The sequence below is a fragment of the Octopus sinensis genome, linkage group LG8 (assembly GCF_006345805.1).
Source record: "Octopus sinensis linkage group LG8, ASM634580v1, whole genome shotgun sequence".
Taxonomy (NCBI): Eukaryota; Metazoa; Mollusca; class Cephalopoda; order Octopoda; family Octopodidae; genus Octopus; species Octopus sinensis.
Genome location: NC_043004.1, coordinates 80,674,271 through 80,691,049, shown reverse-complemented (window position 1 = coordinate 80,691,049; position 16,779 = coordinate 80,674,271). Strand labels below are relative to the sequence as shown.

The 16,779-nt window shown below is 36.9% G+C and overlaps 1 protein-coding gene across 1 annotated transcript in view; it reads right to left on the bottom strand.

The window, feature by feature from the left end:
- Positions 1 to 16,779, bottom strand: part of LOC115215034 (glypican-3) — a 390,560-nt gene that overhangs the window by 95,212 nt on the left and 278,569 nt on the right. Inside the window, exon 4 of the mRNA XM_029784165.2 lies at positions 11,990 to 12,252. Within this exon, the coding sequence (XP_029640025.1) occupies positions 11,990 to 12,252 (263 nt within the window). The remainder of the gene's footprint in view (positions 1 to 11,989; positions 12,253 to 16,779) is intronic.

Genomic DNA, 16,779 nt, shown 5'->3' with positions numbered 1-16,779 from the left:
ATATATATTTATTTACATGCCTATAGATATACACACACGTATATATATACACACACACACACACACAGACAAACATATGCTTATACACCCACACACATGCTATACATCACACAGTCACATATATGATTGCAAACATATACATACATAAACACACACACACACACACACACAAATACCAAATCTGTTGACCATTGCATGAATATGTACGACAGTGCGTATATAAATACATGCGTATGTTTATAGAGAGATCCACTTATGCATGTGTCCAAACGGAATGGATATTTTATGCATATGGATGCATGTTAATGCACATAGGAACATCGCCACACATGTATATTAGCTATTCTGCACATGCATATATCTGGTTCACACACACACAATGGCCATTTTGATGCACATCTGCTTGTCAATGCATAGATATAAAAATTACATATATAATAGCGCAGGAGTGGCTGTGTGGTAAGTAGCTTGCTAACCAACCACATGGTTCCGGGTTCAGTCCCACTGTGTGGCACCTTGGGCAAGTGTCTTCTACTATAGCCTCGGCCCGACAAAAGCCTTGTGAGTGGATTTGGTAGACGGAAACTGAAAGAAGCCCGTCGTATATACGTGTGTGTATGTTTGTGTCTGTGCTTGTCCCCCACAACATCGCTTGACAACCAATGCTACTGTGTTTACGTCCCCGTAACTTAGTGGTTCGGCAAAAGAGACTGATATAATAAGTACTAGGCTTACAAAGAATAAGTCCTGGTGTTGATTTGCTTGACTAAAGGCGGTGGTCCAGCATGGCCACAGTCAAATGACGGAAACAAGTAAAAGAGTAATATGTGTAAGTGTGTATATAAATGTGTGTGTGTGTATGTATGATTCATGCATATGTACATGAACATAAACATATATATATACACATATACACACACACTGACCATTTTGATGTATGTAAATGCTTGTCAATGCATAAATATATATAAATAATATGTATACAATATGTGTGTGTGTATCTGTATATATATATATATATATATATATATGTATGTATGCGTCTTTGTGTAAATGTGTCTGTGTGTGTATGTTTCTGAATATACATGTATAAACACACATATCTACATGCACGTATGCATATGTATCTACACATACATATCCACATATATACACATACTTATGCATACACGCATATAGATATGTATTTATACCTAAATGTATAATACACACATGTATTTGCATTTACACACACACACACACACATATGTATATACAAATACATATACACATATATATATATATATATATATTTTTGCATACATGCCTATAGATATACACACACGTATATATACACACACACACAGACAAACATATGCTTATACACCCACACACATGCCTATACATCATTGCAGTCATACATACCCCCCCTACCACCACCACTACCTGCCACACAGACATACATAATACAGACAACACTCACAGACAGACAGACAGCTGGACAGATGGTAACTGGTCTTTTTCTTTTAGCTTCTTAACAGGGGCAGCTGCTCTCTGCCAACGCAGCCCCAGAATAGTACAATTTGAAACAATACCATTCCGAAAGGTAGCACCAGTATTTGGCTGTTGTAAAACCTTCTTTCCTTGCTTGCTTCTTTCCTTCTTTCTTCATTTGTCTGTCCATACATGTGTGTGTGTGTGTATATGTATGTATATATGTGTGTGTGTGTGTGTGTATATGGCTCAATAGTTGTTGATTTTTTTCAGGTGGGGGGTGGGGGTGGAATAGAAAGGGGGGGGGGAAATACTTTTATCATTAAAAACTGCAACAAGGATATCATTGAACAGAACAGCTGAAACTCAAAGCTATTCTGCTTACAAAGATAAACCATTTGTGATTGGGTCTTCTTTCCTCACACACACCGTTTTTCTCTCACTCTCTCTCTCTCTCCCTTTTGCTACTAAATTCTTATAGAAGAAAGCAACCAATATATATATGTGTGTGTGTGTGTGTATATATATATGTGTGTGTGTGTGTGTGTGTGTATGCATATATATATATATGTGTATATATATATATGATGATGATATATATATATATATATGTGTTAGTGTGTGTGAATATTTATGTATAAGTGTACACGTACACAGACACACACATACACATATACATATATATATATGTATGTATATATACATATATACAGATATATACATACATATACATATATACACACACATATATATATATACATACATATATATATATATATATACATACATACAGATATATACATACATATACATATATACACACACATATATATTATACATACATATATATATATATATATATATATATATACTACATATATATATATATATATATATTATATATATATATATACATACATATACATATATACACACACACACATATATATATATATACATACATATATAAGTGTATATACGTATATGCATGTATATGTTTTTCTTATGTATACATATATTAACAAGTATATACGTGTATGTGTGTATGTAGACATACACGAACTCAGATAAAATCCCATTAATTTATGGGGAGTTGTTAACAAATGTGGGTTTAAAAAAGAAAAGAGAAAATAAGCAAAAACAAACAAAAGAGCAGCGGAATTCTTTGCTTCACTTCTCTGAATTACATTGGGAAGCTGTGTTAGGATGTGTTTATCTAAAGAAATATGTGCACCTATGGATCACAAGCATTTTACGTCGTCATCATCATCATCATCAGTCATCATCAGCCATCATCATCGGTCATCATCATCATCATCATCATCATCATCATCATCATCATCATCAACATCAACATTGTTTTAAGGCTCATTTTTCCTACTTGGACTGAGTTTATTGAGGCAGAGATTTTTCTGCAGCTGGATGCCTTTCCTCTCGCCAACCTTCAACTGTTTTTGTAAGCAAGGTAATGTTGCCCCATGGCCAGATATGTTTTCCCAAGAAGATTAGAAACGATGTTCACAGCTTGTATCACAGTGACCATCTACCTGCAACAATTATGTGATGTCAAAGCAAGGACACACACTCACACACACGTGACAGGCTTCTTTCAATCTCCAACTACCGAATCTACTCACAAGGCTTTGGTTAGCCCGAGGCTATAGTAGAAGAGACTTGCCCAAGGTGAAGATACATGGCTTAGTGGTCAAGGTGCTGCACTCATGATTGTGAGATCGTGGGTTCAATTCCCAGACTGGGAATTTCACATTGTTCTGCAATCATTTCAACATCTGACATGTGGCACTTGTTGCACCTGTACAGGTAATCTGATGGAGGGAGTGAGCTTATGTTTACACAAGCATTTGATCACTATAAACAAATTTTCTGTGCAGTTGTTCAGTGAGAAATTGTCAAATCCTCAGGCATTGTCTAACGACAGGAGAATCCATTATATATATATATATTATTGTGTTCAGGGAGGGTCATTCTGTTTTAATGTCTTATTTCTTAACACACTCACTGGTTCAATTTCCACTCATTTATTTTTTCTAAAAATTTCGTTGTCATGCAACCTCTTCAATAGTCATTGACTCTCTCACACGAATTCACATAAAGAACCTTGCAAACCAAATGCAAAAACGAAATATACTAAATTAATTAGAGGATATGTTAACCTCATGAAAGGACGGTTGCATCTAAGGAGTTACAGGTTCAATATCTAGTATTGTTGGGGAATGAAATGCCCTTGAAACAATAGGTATATATTAAGCATATGGTTTATATCCAGTTAAAAGAAGATAGAAAATGAAGATAAGGAAGTTAATTATTTATTATTAACAAATTGCACCTTTGCTTCTTACAGCCGTTTCAATTAATGCTCAATAATTTAATTACAAATTTGAACATTAAATTTGCATTTATGTGACATGAGCATAATTTCAGAGAAATGTTGAGAGGTATGTTATATGTGGACCTGTCAATTCATTTTGGTACACTTATACATATATATATACATTTGCGGTATATGCAGTAATTTTGTCCCTCTCCACTTGACAATCAGTTTTGGCTTTGTTTACATCCCTGTAACTTAGTAGTTTGGCAAAAATGATTGATAGAATAAGTACCAGACTTTGAAAACAAGTACTGGCATGGATTCATTTGACTAAAAACCCCTCAAGGCAGTGCTTCAGTATGGCCACGGTTGAATGATTGAAGCAAGTAAAAGATATTATTAGTTACCTGCCACCATGCTTACATTGTACCGATTCAGGCTTTTCTTTTGTCAGCCATGTTTTTGTCTATACACACACACACACGCTGGGCTTCTTCTAGTTTCCGACAACCAAATCCACTTACAAGGCTTCGGACAGCCCAAGGCTGTAGTAGAAAACACTTGCCCATGGTGCCATGCTGTGAGACCGAACCTGGAACCATGTGGCTTGAAGGCCAGCTTCTTACCGCACAACCATGCATATATATTCCATACAGCTAAACCACACATACCACAAAAAGAAACAAACACTCACACAATACAGAAACTGTGTATATATATATTTCCTGAATACCTACACACACGCTCCGAAATATCAATTCCTTTTTGATATTAATTACGCCAGTTTACTCTAAAAAAATACACTTGAAATCAATAACTCCATTGCATTTAGGTTTTTATTATTGTTGTTACCAAAATATCAAGAGTTGGCATCGTTTCATTACTAACAATCTCATAGATTTAGCTTCCAGCACAGTGACGAACAGAATTAGCTAAGCATCTTGTGAACTTCCTGTAGAAGCTATCTACTTTCCGCAGACTTGATTGCAAAGTTGCAAACACAGAGCTTAACTTGTCGATTAGTTAAGTCGACGGTCTTGATTGCAAAGTTACAAGTTTACAGACTTTTATGCCAGTTATTATAGAATAATAATAATAATAATAATAATAATAATAATAATAATAATAATAATAAAAATGATAATGATGATGATGATGTTAAGGAAGGTGGAAAAAAATAGACATATACAACCCTCTTAAGTATGAAATAGTCCAGTTATGGAAAATAAAGAAGGCGAAGATAGTGCCAATTATTGTTGAGTCCTTGGGGACAGTATCAGAAGGTATCGAGAGAAATATAAAGGAAATTGGAATAGAATGCTCAGTAGAACTGTTAGAAAAAGGTTTGCTTCCTTGGCACAGCTAGAATCATAAGGAAAGTGTTAGATAGTTGAAGAGAACAGAAAGCATGGTACCATAGTCTGCAGGCAGCATGTCTGTTACACATGTAAAACTCCAGGAGTTCGAAAAAAACCTGAGTTAAAAATAATGGTCAATTAATGTTTACAACAAGTGTCTTTGCCCTAGGTGTCGGGAAGGCACTGGGCAAGAAATGGAAACCAAATTAAAAGTAAAACACAATAATAATAATGATAATGATAATAATAATTCTTTGTACTATAGTATTTGACTGACACTTATTTGAGGGGAGGGGCTAGTTGATTGCATGACCTCTGAGCTTAACTGGTATTTACTTTATCAATCCCAAAGGGTGAAAGACAAAGTTGACCTCAGCAGAATTTGAACTCAGAATAGTTATGATGATGACATAATAATAATAATAATAATAATAATAATAATGATGATGTTGTTATCATTCAATGTCTCCTTCTCCATGTTTGCATGTGTTGGCTGGAATTCATAGACAGATTTTCTATGGCTTGATGGCCAACCTACAACCAACCCTCACCTGTTTCCAAGTGAGGTAATATTTTTCCATATCCAGACATTTTTCACAGAAAACTGAAATGAGCTTCCTTGAGTGGAATGGTGATATTTGCTTGCATCCGTCTTGTGATTCTGAGACAAAGGTACATGCAAACATGCAATATATATGAAGGTAAGTCAAAAATTATCTGCATTTTCGCCATAACATCATCATCATCATCGTTTAATATTCATTTTCCATGCTAGCATGGGTTGGACGGTTCGACCGGGGTCTGGGAAGCCAGAAGGTTGCACCAGGCTCCAGTCTGATCTGGCAGTGTTTCTACAGCTGGATGCCTTTCCTAACGCCAACCACTCCGTAAGCGTAGTGGGTGCTTTTTACGTGCCACTGGCACAGGTGCTAGGGGAGGCTGGCAATGGCCACGATCGGTTGGTGCTTTTTACGTGCCACCGGTACGGAAGCCAGTTAAGGTGGTGCTGGCATTGACCACACACGGATGGTGCCAGGGGAGGCTAGCAATGGCCAAACCCGCTTACAAAATTCTTTTCTGATTTGCTCAAGATGTCTTGATGGGACTGAACCCGAAACCCTATTATTATAGAATAAGCTCTTTTACCATTCAGCCATACCTGCACTGATATTTCACACTGTTGCTAACCAAATCGTTTGAATACTTCAAGGATGATAATATTCTAACCAAACTTGCAGCTGGTTACTTAACAGACTTAGAAACAAACTTCACTAATTAACAAACGTACCTCTAATTATATGTTCCAGACAATTCATTTACTCATAACTATTTTGGTAATTCCTGAGACTTAATTGCCAATAACTGTTAATATGCTGCAATTTAAATACAAAACATTCCTTCCTCATTGAATTCTGAATAAAAGAATGCAAATCAAGTGAAGAATGAATTCTTTAACTGGTTTGAAGTTGGGACACTCTCTTTTACTTGTTTCACTCATTTGACTGCAGCCATGCTGGAGCACTGCTTTTAGTCAAGAAAATTGATCCCAGGACTTATTCTTTGTAAGCCTAGTACTTATTCTATCGGTCTCTTTTGCCGAACCGCTAAGTTATGGGGACGTAAACACACCAGCATCGGTTGTTGAGCGATGTTGGGGGGACAAATACAGACACACAAACACACTCATATATATATATATGTGACGGGCTTCTTTAAGTTTCCGTCTACCAAATCCACTCACAAAGCTTTGGTTGGCCCGAGGCTATAGTAGAAGACACTTGCCCAAGGTGCCACGCAGTGGAACTGAACTCAGAACTATGTGGTTGGTAAGCAAGCTACTTACCACACAGCCACTCAAGTTGACCAATTCTTTATTTCCAGAAGTTGTTTTAGGGGTTAGGGGATACACATGGCTTAGCGGTTAGGGTATTCAGCTTGTGATCATAAGGTTGTAATTCCCAGTGACATGTCCTTTTCTTGAGCAAGATACTTTATTTCACGTTGCTCCAGTCCATTCAGCTGGCAAAAATGAGTTGTACTTGTATTTCAAAGGTCACACACTGTGTCATGCTGAATCTCTCTGGGAACTACATTAAAGGTACATGTGTCTGTGGAATACTCGGCCACTTGTACATTAATTTCACAAGCAGGCTGTTCCAATGATTGTATCAACTGAAACCCACATTGTCCTGAACGACAGAGTACCAGGATTTACTTGTTTTGTATCTTGACATAGAAATTTACTGCAAATAAGTTGCTAGTGTGTCTAGTATGAAGCAACTATCGAGTTGTGATCAACTCTTGCATCAGGGATCTGAAGTTGCTATATCAACTCTTGTGTCAGGCAACTAATGAGTTGCTAAATCATCTATTACACCAGGCAACTTTTGCTACATCATTTCTTGCACCAGGCAACTACTAAGTTGCTATATCAATTCTCGCATCAAGCAGCCAATAAATTGCATTCATGTCTTGCATGACGCAACAACAAAGTTGCTATCACTTTTTGCAAGAGGCAACTACCAAGTTGCTAACCATTTTTGCACCAACCAGCCAACTATCAAGTTGCTATTATCTTTTAACCTCAAATACGTCCTCAACCGACCCATACTGGTACAGGAAAACAGCTGTTAATCCTTTAGCATTCAGATTACTCTGCCAAATGCAATATTTATTTATTCAAATTGTTCAAATTATGTAATTTTCTAATTTTAGAACAACATTGTAGGGTAAGTGTGAGAGGTTAGATCTGGTTTGTTTGAACATAAACCAGATCAGATATTAGGGCCTGATATTCATTATGTATCACCAGCCTTAGGAAGGACATAAAAACTATACTGATGCAGACATGGCAGCAGTGCTGTCCTTCACCTCACCAGCCCCTGACAAACCATCCAACCCTTGCCAGCATGAAAAACGGACATTAAGCGATGATGTTGATGATGATGATGATGATATAATATGCCTATACAATCAAATGCGATGGGGCCATGTTAGTAAGAGGTGGGCAGACTTGTTGCAAGAGGAAAATATCGCCAATTAAAACTTGCTGGGTTTAATTTAGAACGCAATAATAATAATAATAATAATAATAATAATAAGAATAATAATATTAATAATAATAAAATAATTATTAGTTCAAATAAGAAGAATTCAAAAATAATAAAAATAATAATTAAAATAATATTAATAATAATATTTCAAATAATAATAATAATAATAATAATAATAACAATAATAATAATTGTCTCCTTGCTGTAACGACGACGACCAACATAGCAGTTATTTTCAGTTTTATCTAACGATGGCAAAGTATATTTTGATAAGAACATTTTCATTAGAGATTAGTCAACTTCCACTGTGCAGCCTCCTCATCCTGTTCCTCTTGCGGGGACATGGTAGTTGGTAGCGGGTGCAGCTGAAAAGATCTGCGACAAAGCCCAAACCTGCTGCCCTCCTCCAGTGCTACCACCACCACCACCACCACAACTAATTCCTTTCCACCCCCCCCCTGCCCCAACTTCTTCCACCAATAAAATCACAAACCATCCAGGGAATTAATGAGCTGAAGTTTACGCCCTGGTTTGAGCTAAAAGCCAGATCATTGCGTTAGTAATTAGAGAGTGGGGTGCATAAACGAGGGGTGCATTAATGAGCAGCCAGTTTTACAACATTGGTTTTTGTTTGTTGTTTTTATTAATTTTGTTTCAGGGGTATTTTTTTTTGTTCCTTATTTACTTTTTATTTTAGTCTAATTTGTTTTCATGTGTCAGAATCTTAAGCAATATTAAAAACATCAGGCACAAATTATGTGCATGTGAGGGGGAGAGGAGAGAGAGAGTGAGGGGGAGAGGAGAGAGAGTAAGGGTGAAAGAGTGACAGATGTGTGTAACTGAGACAGAGACAGCTGATAGAGAGGGGGAGAGGGAGACAGAGAGAGAGAAAGTGAGAAACATGTGCAAGAGAGAGATATGGACATGTGTGAGGGGGAGAGGAGAGAAGGAGTGAGGGAGAAAGAGTGACAGATGTGTGTAACTGAGACAGAGACAGCTGATAGAGAGGGGGAAGAGGGAGACAGAGAGAGAGAAAGGGAGAGAAGGGGAAAGTGAGAGATGTGTGTAAGAAAGACAAACAGATCTGTAAGAGAGAAAGATAAATAGATAAATATATATAGAGAGAGTGAGGAAGAGGGAGGAGAGAGAGAGAGAGAGGAAGAGAGAGAGACGGACATGTGTTTGTATGTTTTCGTCGTCTGTGTGCATGTAAATTAGTCTAATTGAGACTTAGCAAGTGCTTTTTATGCATCTTTAACTTCATGCAGAAAAGCAAAGAACTTTGTTAACCAGTTTTATGTTGAGCTGTTTGTGTCTTCATAATTTCTTTAATGGCTCCTATCACAGATACATTTGGAAATATACAAACATACACAAATATGCACAAATTGGCCATTCACAGAACAAGCAAGGAATAAACTTCAGACACTAAAAGACACCAAGAACTGGTGCCGTCTCTCTCTCTTCTATTTTTCACTCTAAACTTCAGTTGAGTAATCAATAATAGCCAACTTATTCTGCTAATGACCTAAGAAATCTGTATAAGCTGACATGACTAATGATTTCCGCTGAATGGCCATTCATGCCATTCATTAATCCGTCGAGTACTTATACAGGTATCCAAAAATGCCTCTTTGACCAGTCTTTCTCATTAACACAGGTGAATTAATACGACGCCTCCTTCTGTATGCTAGGATGATGAGTCATTATATATGAACAGCTTCACTGCAATTCAGCCAACAGCATTTCTCGGTATATATATATATATATATATATATATATATATATATATATATATATATATATAAAACACACACACAGACGCATACACACACATGCACAGGGATACACAAGTACTCACACAAACATACAAGGATATACCAGCTCATATGCACATACATACAGACACACACACACACACAGATACACTTACATGTACAAACCTATACACACAAACAAAGGGACACACAAACACAAGTACACTCGCATATACAATTACACACACACACACACACATTATGCAGGAATAATAAAAACAGGATCATCCAATCAGAATTTTTGATTGAGATCTAATTGTTAAAGACATTTTAAAGCATCCTTTGTAGAATTTTAATGGAATGGTAAGCTTTGTTTAATTCTAAGCACCCTGGCTGAAAATTCTCTAAAGCCCAAAGAGCAATCCTGTAATGATTCGATTACAAAACAGAAAAGAATGATGGAAGGGAATTTCAATATTCTTTTTTTTTTTTGCATATTTTCTTCATGGAGAAGGTTAGTAGGATTCTTGTGATATTGCGCATTTCAGGACTGACTGACCACAGGATGCTGGTCCATGTGATACTGACTCCTTGATGTGAATTAGTGTGTTGAAACAAATGGTGTGTTTTGGGAGGGTCATTATACCAATAATAATAATAAACACACACACTGGTTCAATAACACTTCTTTTTAACTAATCATTTGTTTGATGTGCTGGTTAAACAAAGTTGTTTCATCACAAATCCCAGCCTCATCAATGACTTGTGCTCTCTCTTCAGAGATGTCTTGAGTTTTAATAACTTTCTCAACTTTCTTAATTTTTAATCTCTAGATTTAAACCTAGAGATAAAATATGCTTAATTTTAAATTGTTTTGAATTTCTCGGCAGCTTTGACAACTATTCAAGGACAAGGGTAGCAGTGTGAGTGGAAATGGATGAAGAAAAATGGTCAATATAAAGACCTTCAGCCGGGAACAAAAAGAAAAAAATTAACCAGCCTGGGGGCTGTTAACAAGTGTGGGAAAACGAATATGAAAAAAATGCATGCGGATGACCCTAGGTGTGGGGAGGGGACTGTCGAAAAATTCACAAGATCCGATTTTTCCATCACAACTTTGGGTAAAATGGATATTTATTGATTTTTTTTTTTTACAGAATCCTGAGTTTTTGGTTATGGAGGATTTGATTCTAAAAAATAATTTTCAAAAACTGCCTTTTCAAAATTTTAATCCCCCCCCCCCTCTTCATTTTACACTTTTGTCAGAAATATTCTTGTTTTTGCAAAATATGTAGAAAAATATGAAGATTACGATTCTGAAGAAAAATTGTTTGTAAAATTTTTAATTTCCAACAAGCAAAAAAAAAAAAAAATTTATATATATATATATACGCTTCGGCCTTCAAGCAGGCTATCCACATGCTAGAAATAACAGCCAAATCTCACAAAACTGCAATAACATAATGAAATTTTGAAAATGCGACTTTTGAAAAAAATTTTTTCAGAATTAGATCCTCCATAACCAAAAATGTGGGATTCCATAAAAAAAAAGAATCAATATATATCCATTTTATATTATATGACAGATATGTGTCCTCATCTTGTTTGTTGTTAACACAACCGGCTGATATACCCTCCAGCCTTCATCAGGTGTCTTGGGGAAATTTCGAACCTGGATTATTCCTATGGTATTTTTCGATGTTGTTGTTATTATTATCATTATTATTCAGGTCACTGCCTGGAATCGAACTCGGAATCTTGGGGTTAGTAGCCTGCACTCTTAACCACTATGCCATATGCCCAAATTTATGACGAAAATATTGGATCTTGTAAATTTTTCGAAAGTCCCCTTTCCACCCCCAAAGGTCGTCAGTGCTCATTTCTTTTTTTCCATATTCATTTTCCACACCCCCGCCCAGGCTGGTTAATTTTCTTTTCTTCCCGGGTGAGGAACTTTATGTTGACCAGAAAAAAACATAAGATGAAATCACAAGAAAAGCAGAAGAATTCACTTACTGTGCAACATGGGATCCATTCCAACAGTGTGTAGGAGACTGCGAGACGTTGAAGTCAACGCAGATGGAACTGGTTATATTGCGGTAAACTCCATGGATATTGAGCAATGACAAAAGAAGCTGGGTGGCTTGGTCTTTGAGACTGATGGAAGACACTGGTTCCTGATCACTGATCAACATTTTATTGTTGGGCACCAATGGAGATTGTACTGAAACTTTTTGGTTCTCCGGTGCAGATCCAGTTTCTTTGCAGGTCACCAGAATCTGTAACGACAAGGAAAAAGAAACGAAAATTAGAATTCCTTAAATCTTTAGTACTCAGATTATTTTGTCAAGTGTAACGCTTATTTATTCATCAGACCTATTGAGTCAAGTACATCAACATCAACATCAACAGCAATATCAAAATCAAATAGAAATTATAGTTGTGACACCTCCGTGCTCATAGCACGTAAAAAGCACCATCTGAACATGGCTGATGCCAGGGCAGCTTTGACTGGCTTCTGTGCCAGTGACACGCAAAAAGCACCATTGGATCATGGTCGATGCCAGCTCCTTTGGCCCCTGTGCTTGTTGCACGTAAAAAGCACCATCCATCATGGTCGATGCCAGTTCCTCTGGCCCCTGTGCCGGTTGCATGTAAAAAGCACCCACTACACTCTTGGAGTGGTTGGCGTTAGGAAGGGCATCCAGCTATAGAAACACTGCCAGATCAGATTGGGGCCTGGTGCAGCCTCCTGGCTTCCCAGACCCCAGTTGAACCATCCAACCCATGCCAACATGGAAAACTGACATTAAACGATGATGATGATGATGATGATGTTGATTTAAATAACTCATGCATTATCTTATAGCTTTGAGATTTCAATGATGTGATTGTTTATTTTAAGAATGACATTGTAGGGTAGAGTTAGAGAGGGGTCAGATGTGGCCAGTGTGGATATAAAATACGTAGAATATTTGGGCTGCGTGGTTAACGAGTTCACTTCCCAATCATACGATTTCAGGTTCAGTTCCATCTTGCAGCACCTTGCTCAAATATCCTCTTCTATAGATTCCAGACTTTTAAATGGTCTTTCTACTCAAGAAGTTGGTTTTATTATCAAAAAATTCATTTTCTCAATTTCACTATTTCTTTCTGTATCTTTTGGTCAGGATGGAAGGTATTGATACCAAAACAAATAAGAGAAATCAAAGAATATGCAGTTCCCAGATCAAGTTCTTATATCAAATCCTTCCATGTAATCAGATGAAGAATCCTTTTTGCTTGGACCTCAAGAAAATGCAGTTCATCTCAAAAACCTAATGAATACCGTTTTCAAAAATCATTACCAAAAATTGGTTTTCCTTCACTGCTGATGGATTAGCAAGTGATCAATAACTTATACAAGACCTCATTAATATTTTAGATTTTGTCTGTCTCAGAATGCCAGACTTGTACCATTTCCAAATTACATAGTTTTGCAATCAGAGAAAATAATGTTAATATTCCTATTTTAGAGAACTTAGAGATATCATTATGAGACTGAAAGACTGGAACTAGTTTGTGTAGAATTTTTGTTGATACTATTTCTAAAGACAAAATCACATGATTTCCTTATTTTTTTTTTTAATATAATTTTGCCAATTTTTTTTTTTTTTCTCCTTATAATTTCTTACACGATATGAGTCTAAGACTATAGACAGCCAAAGAATACAAACCAAGAATTCTTGCAACACCTACAAAAGCACAAAATGTCCTAATCATCATCATTTTAATATTTATTATGCTTAAGCTGGTAGAATCATTTGCAAAGCCAGACAAGATGCTTAGCGACATTTTGTCCATTTTTATGTCCTGAATTTCCATCCCATGAGATTACAGGCTTTGTGCTCAAATTTGAAACTAATATATATCATGCTTGCATTAGTCAGATTTCCTTTGGTCGGATGCTCTTCCAGTCACCAACCTTTACAAGGAAAGACGGGAGGTATCAGTAGGAAGCCATTGTTTACAAACTAGTAAACACAATGGAAATACATACACACACACACACACACACACTAGTAAGTAGTTTGCTTTGCTTTGTAAGGCAGTGAGCTGGCAGAATCGGTAGCACGTCGGGCGTAATTCTTATATATATATATAGGTGCAGCAGTGGCTGTGTGGTAAGATGCTTGCTTGCCAACCACATGGTTCAGGGTTCAGTCCCACTGTGTGGCACCTAGGGCAAGTGTCTTCTACTATAGCCTCAGGCCAACAAAAGCTTTGTAAGTGGATTTGGTAGATGGAAACTGAAAGAAGCCTGTCGTATGTATATACATATGTATATGTTTGTGTGTCTGTGTTTGTCCCCCACCATCGCTTGACAACCGATGTTGGTGTGTTTACGTACCCGTAAATTAGAGGTTCGGCAAAAGAGACCGATAGAATAAGTATTAAGCTTACAAAGAATAGTCCTGGGGTCGATTTGTTCGACTAAAAGCAGCGCTCCAGCATGGCCACAGTCAAATGACTGAAACAAGTGAAAGAACAAAAGCATGAAGGACTTGTTCAGTTTTTGCCTGCCAGATACACTCACAAGGCCCCTCTCAGCCTAGGGTTAAAGGGACCATTGTGATGATGGCAACGAGGTGAATGATGATTGTAGTGGTAGTGGTGGTGGTGGTGGTGATAGTCGTAATTGTAGAGAAGGGGGTGGTTGTAGGAACACACAGACACACACACACACACACACATGCACTCTCTCCCCTCTACACCAACCCCGTTCATTTCAGGCGAAGAGCCCAAACAAGTTTGCAGCAGCAACTTGTTTGTCATTTTACCTTCAATGTCACCCCTCCACTGTCCACAATTTTTTACCCCAAACTTGTTTCAAACATAGGCCTTGATGTATACAGACAGGTTTCCTTCCTGCTGGGGTGAGAGACAAGGGTGTGTGTGTGCATGTGAAGGGATGAGTATGTGTGTGTGTGTGAGTGTGTATGTATATGAGGGGCATTGTGTCTGTGATTAGGGTGAATGTATGCGTAAGCAGTGAGCTAAGATATCGTTACATGTTTGCAGTTTAATATAATAAATGTACTTTCTGACACAACACACTTCACTGACATCATAAAAGTAAAAACCAAAACTAAATAACCAAAAAACACGCAAATATATTTGTATATAAAGCGCTTCCGTTCTATTCTCCACCTACAATAATTGTTCCCAAAAGACATTAAGAAAAAAAAACAGAACATAACAAAAAGACAAAAAAAAAACGAAAAATACAATAAATATAAGATTAAAACTTCATTTCATGAAAAGAAAGAATCAACAAGTTTCTTCAGGATTCCCCCATTCCAAAAACTGTGATATCCTCAAATGCGCAAAATATGATCTTTTTGTAACAACATCGCCAAATATGTGATGTAAAAATAACAGGAAATCAAGCAAAGTTGTTTTTGGGGAGTTCAAAGGTAAATTTATCTCTGCGGAGGTGTGTATGTAAGTATTATATATGTGTGTGTGTGTGTGTAAATATATATATATATATATATATATATATATATATATATATATATATATACATATATATATATATATACAGGAGTGGCTGTGTGGTGAGTAGCTTGCTTCCCAACCACATGGTTCCGGGTTCAGTCCCATTGTGTGACACCTTGATCAACGGGCCAACCAAAGCCTTGTGAGTGGATTTGGTAGAGGGAAACTGAAAGAAGCCCATTGTGTATATATATATATATATATATGTATATATATGTGTGTGTGTGTGTGTGTGTGTGTTGGTGTGTTTATGTTCCACAAACTTAGCAGTTTGGCAAACGAGACCGATAGCGTAAGTACTGGGCTTACAAAGAAAAGAAAAACAAATACTGGGTTCAATTTGTTTGAGGAATCCTTTCAAAGTGGTGCTGCAGCATGGCCACAGTCAAACGACTAATGAAATTAAAAGATATATGTCAAATATATACATACTTGATGATGATGATGATAGTGGGGTTAGTAATGATGATGATGATGGTAATGATGATAGTGGTAATGACAATGATGATGGTGATGATGATAATGGGGGTGGTAATGATGATGATGATGGTAATGATAATGATGATGATGATGATGATGATGGTGAAGGCTATGATGGTAGTGATAATGATGATGATGGTGATAATGATGATGAAAATGATGATGATGCTGAGGATGATGATGATGAAGAAGATGATCATGATGATCATGATGATGGTGATGATGAAGACTATGAAGATGTTGCTGACGATGATGATGATGCCGCACATGTCTGACTGGGTTCATGTGGATGTCAATTCATTAGACGTATATAGAAAGAAAAAAAAAAAACCTAAAGCCCTAAAATATGATTGTGAAAGGCAGGAATGCCTTTGATCAGGGGACCAGCTCAAACAGGTGCCCCCTATCAAAAGAAAAAAAAATGTGGCTAAGCAAACAACAAGAACAAGAATGCCAGTGACTAATTGACTCCGCACTGGTGTGTATAGAAGGAACGATGAGATGAAGGAGAATTAGAACTCAAAACCTCCAGCTTGCTAACTAACCAACATACATCAAAGAATCACCGAATCAGCAGAAATCTACGCTCCCCCACCTCTTCCTTATACACACACATACACACACACACCCGCATATATACATATATGCACATGTAGATAGACACATATACATACATGCATGTGTGCATACATACACATACAAAGATTACAGTTGGTGGAGTGATTCGTGTGGGTGCTACTTATGATCTGGCCCCGTGAAGCACTGACTATTTACCTCCCTTAATA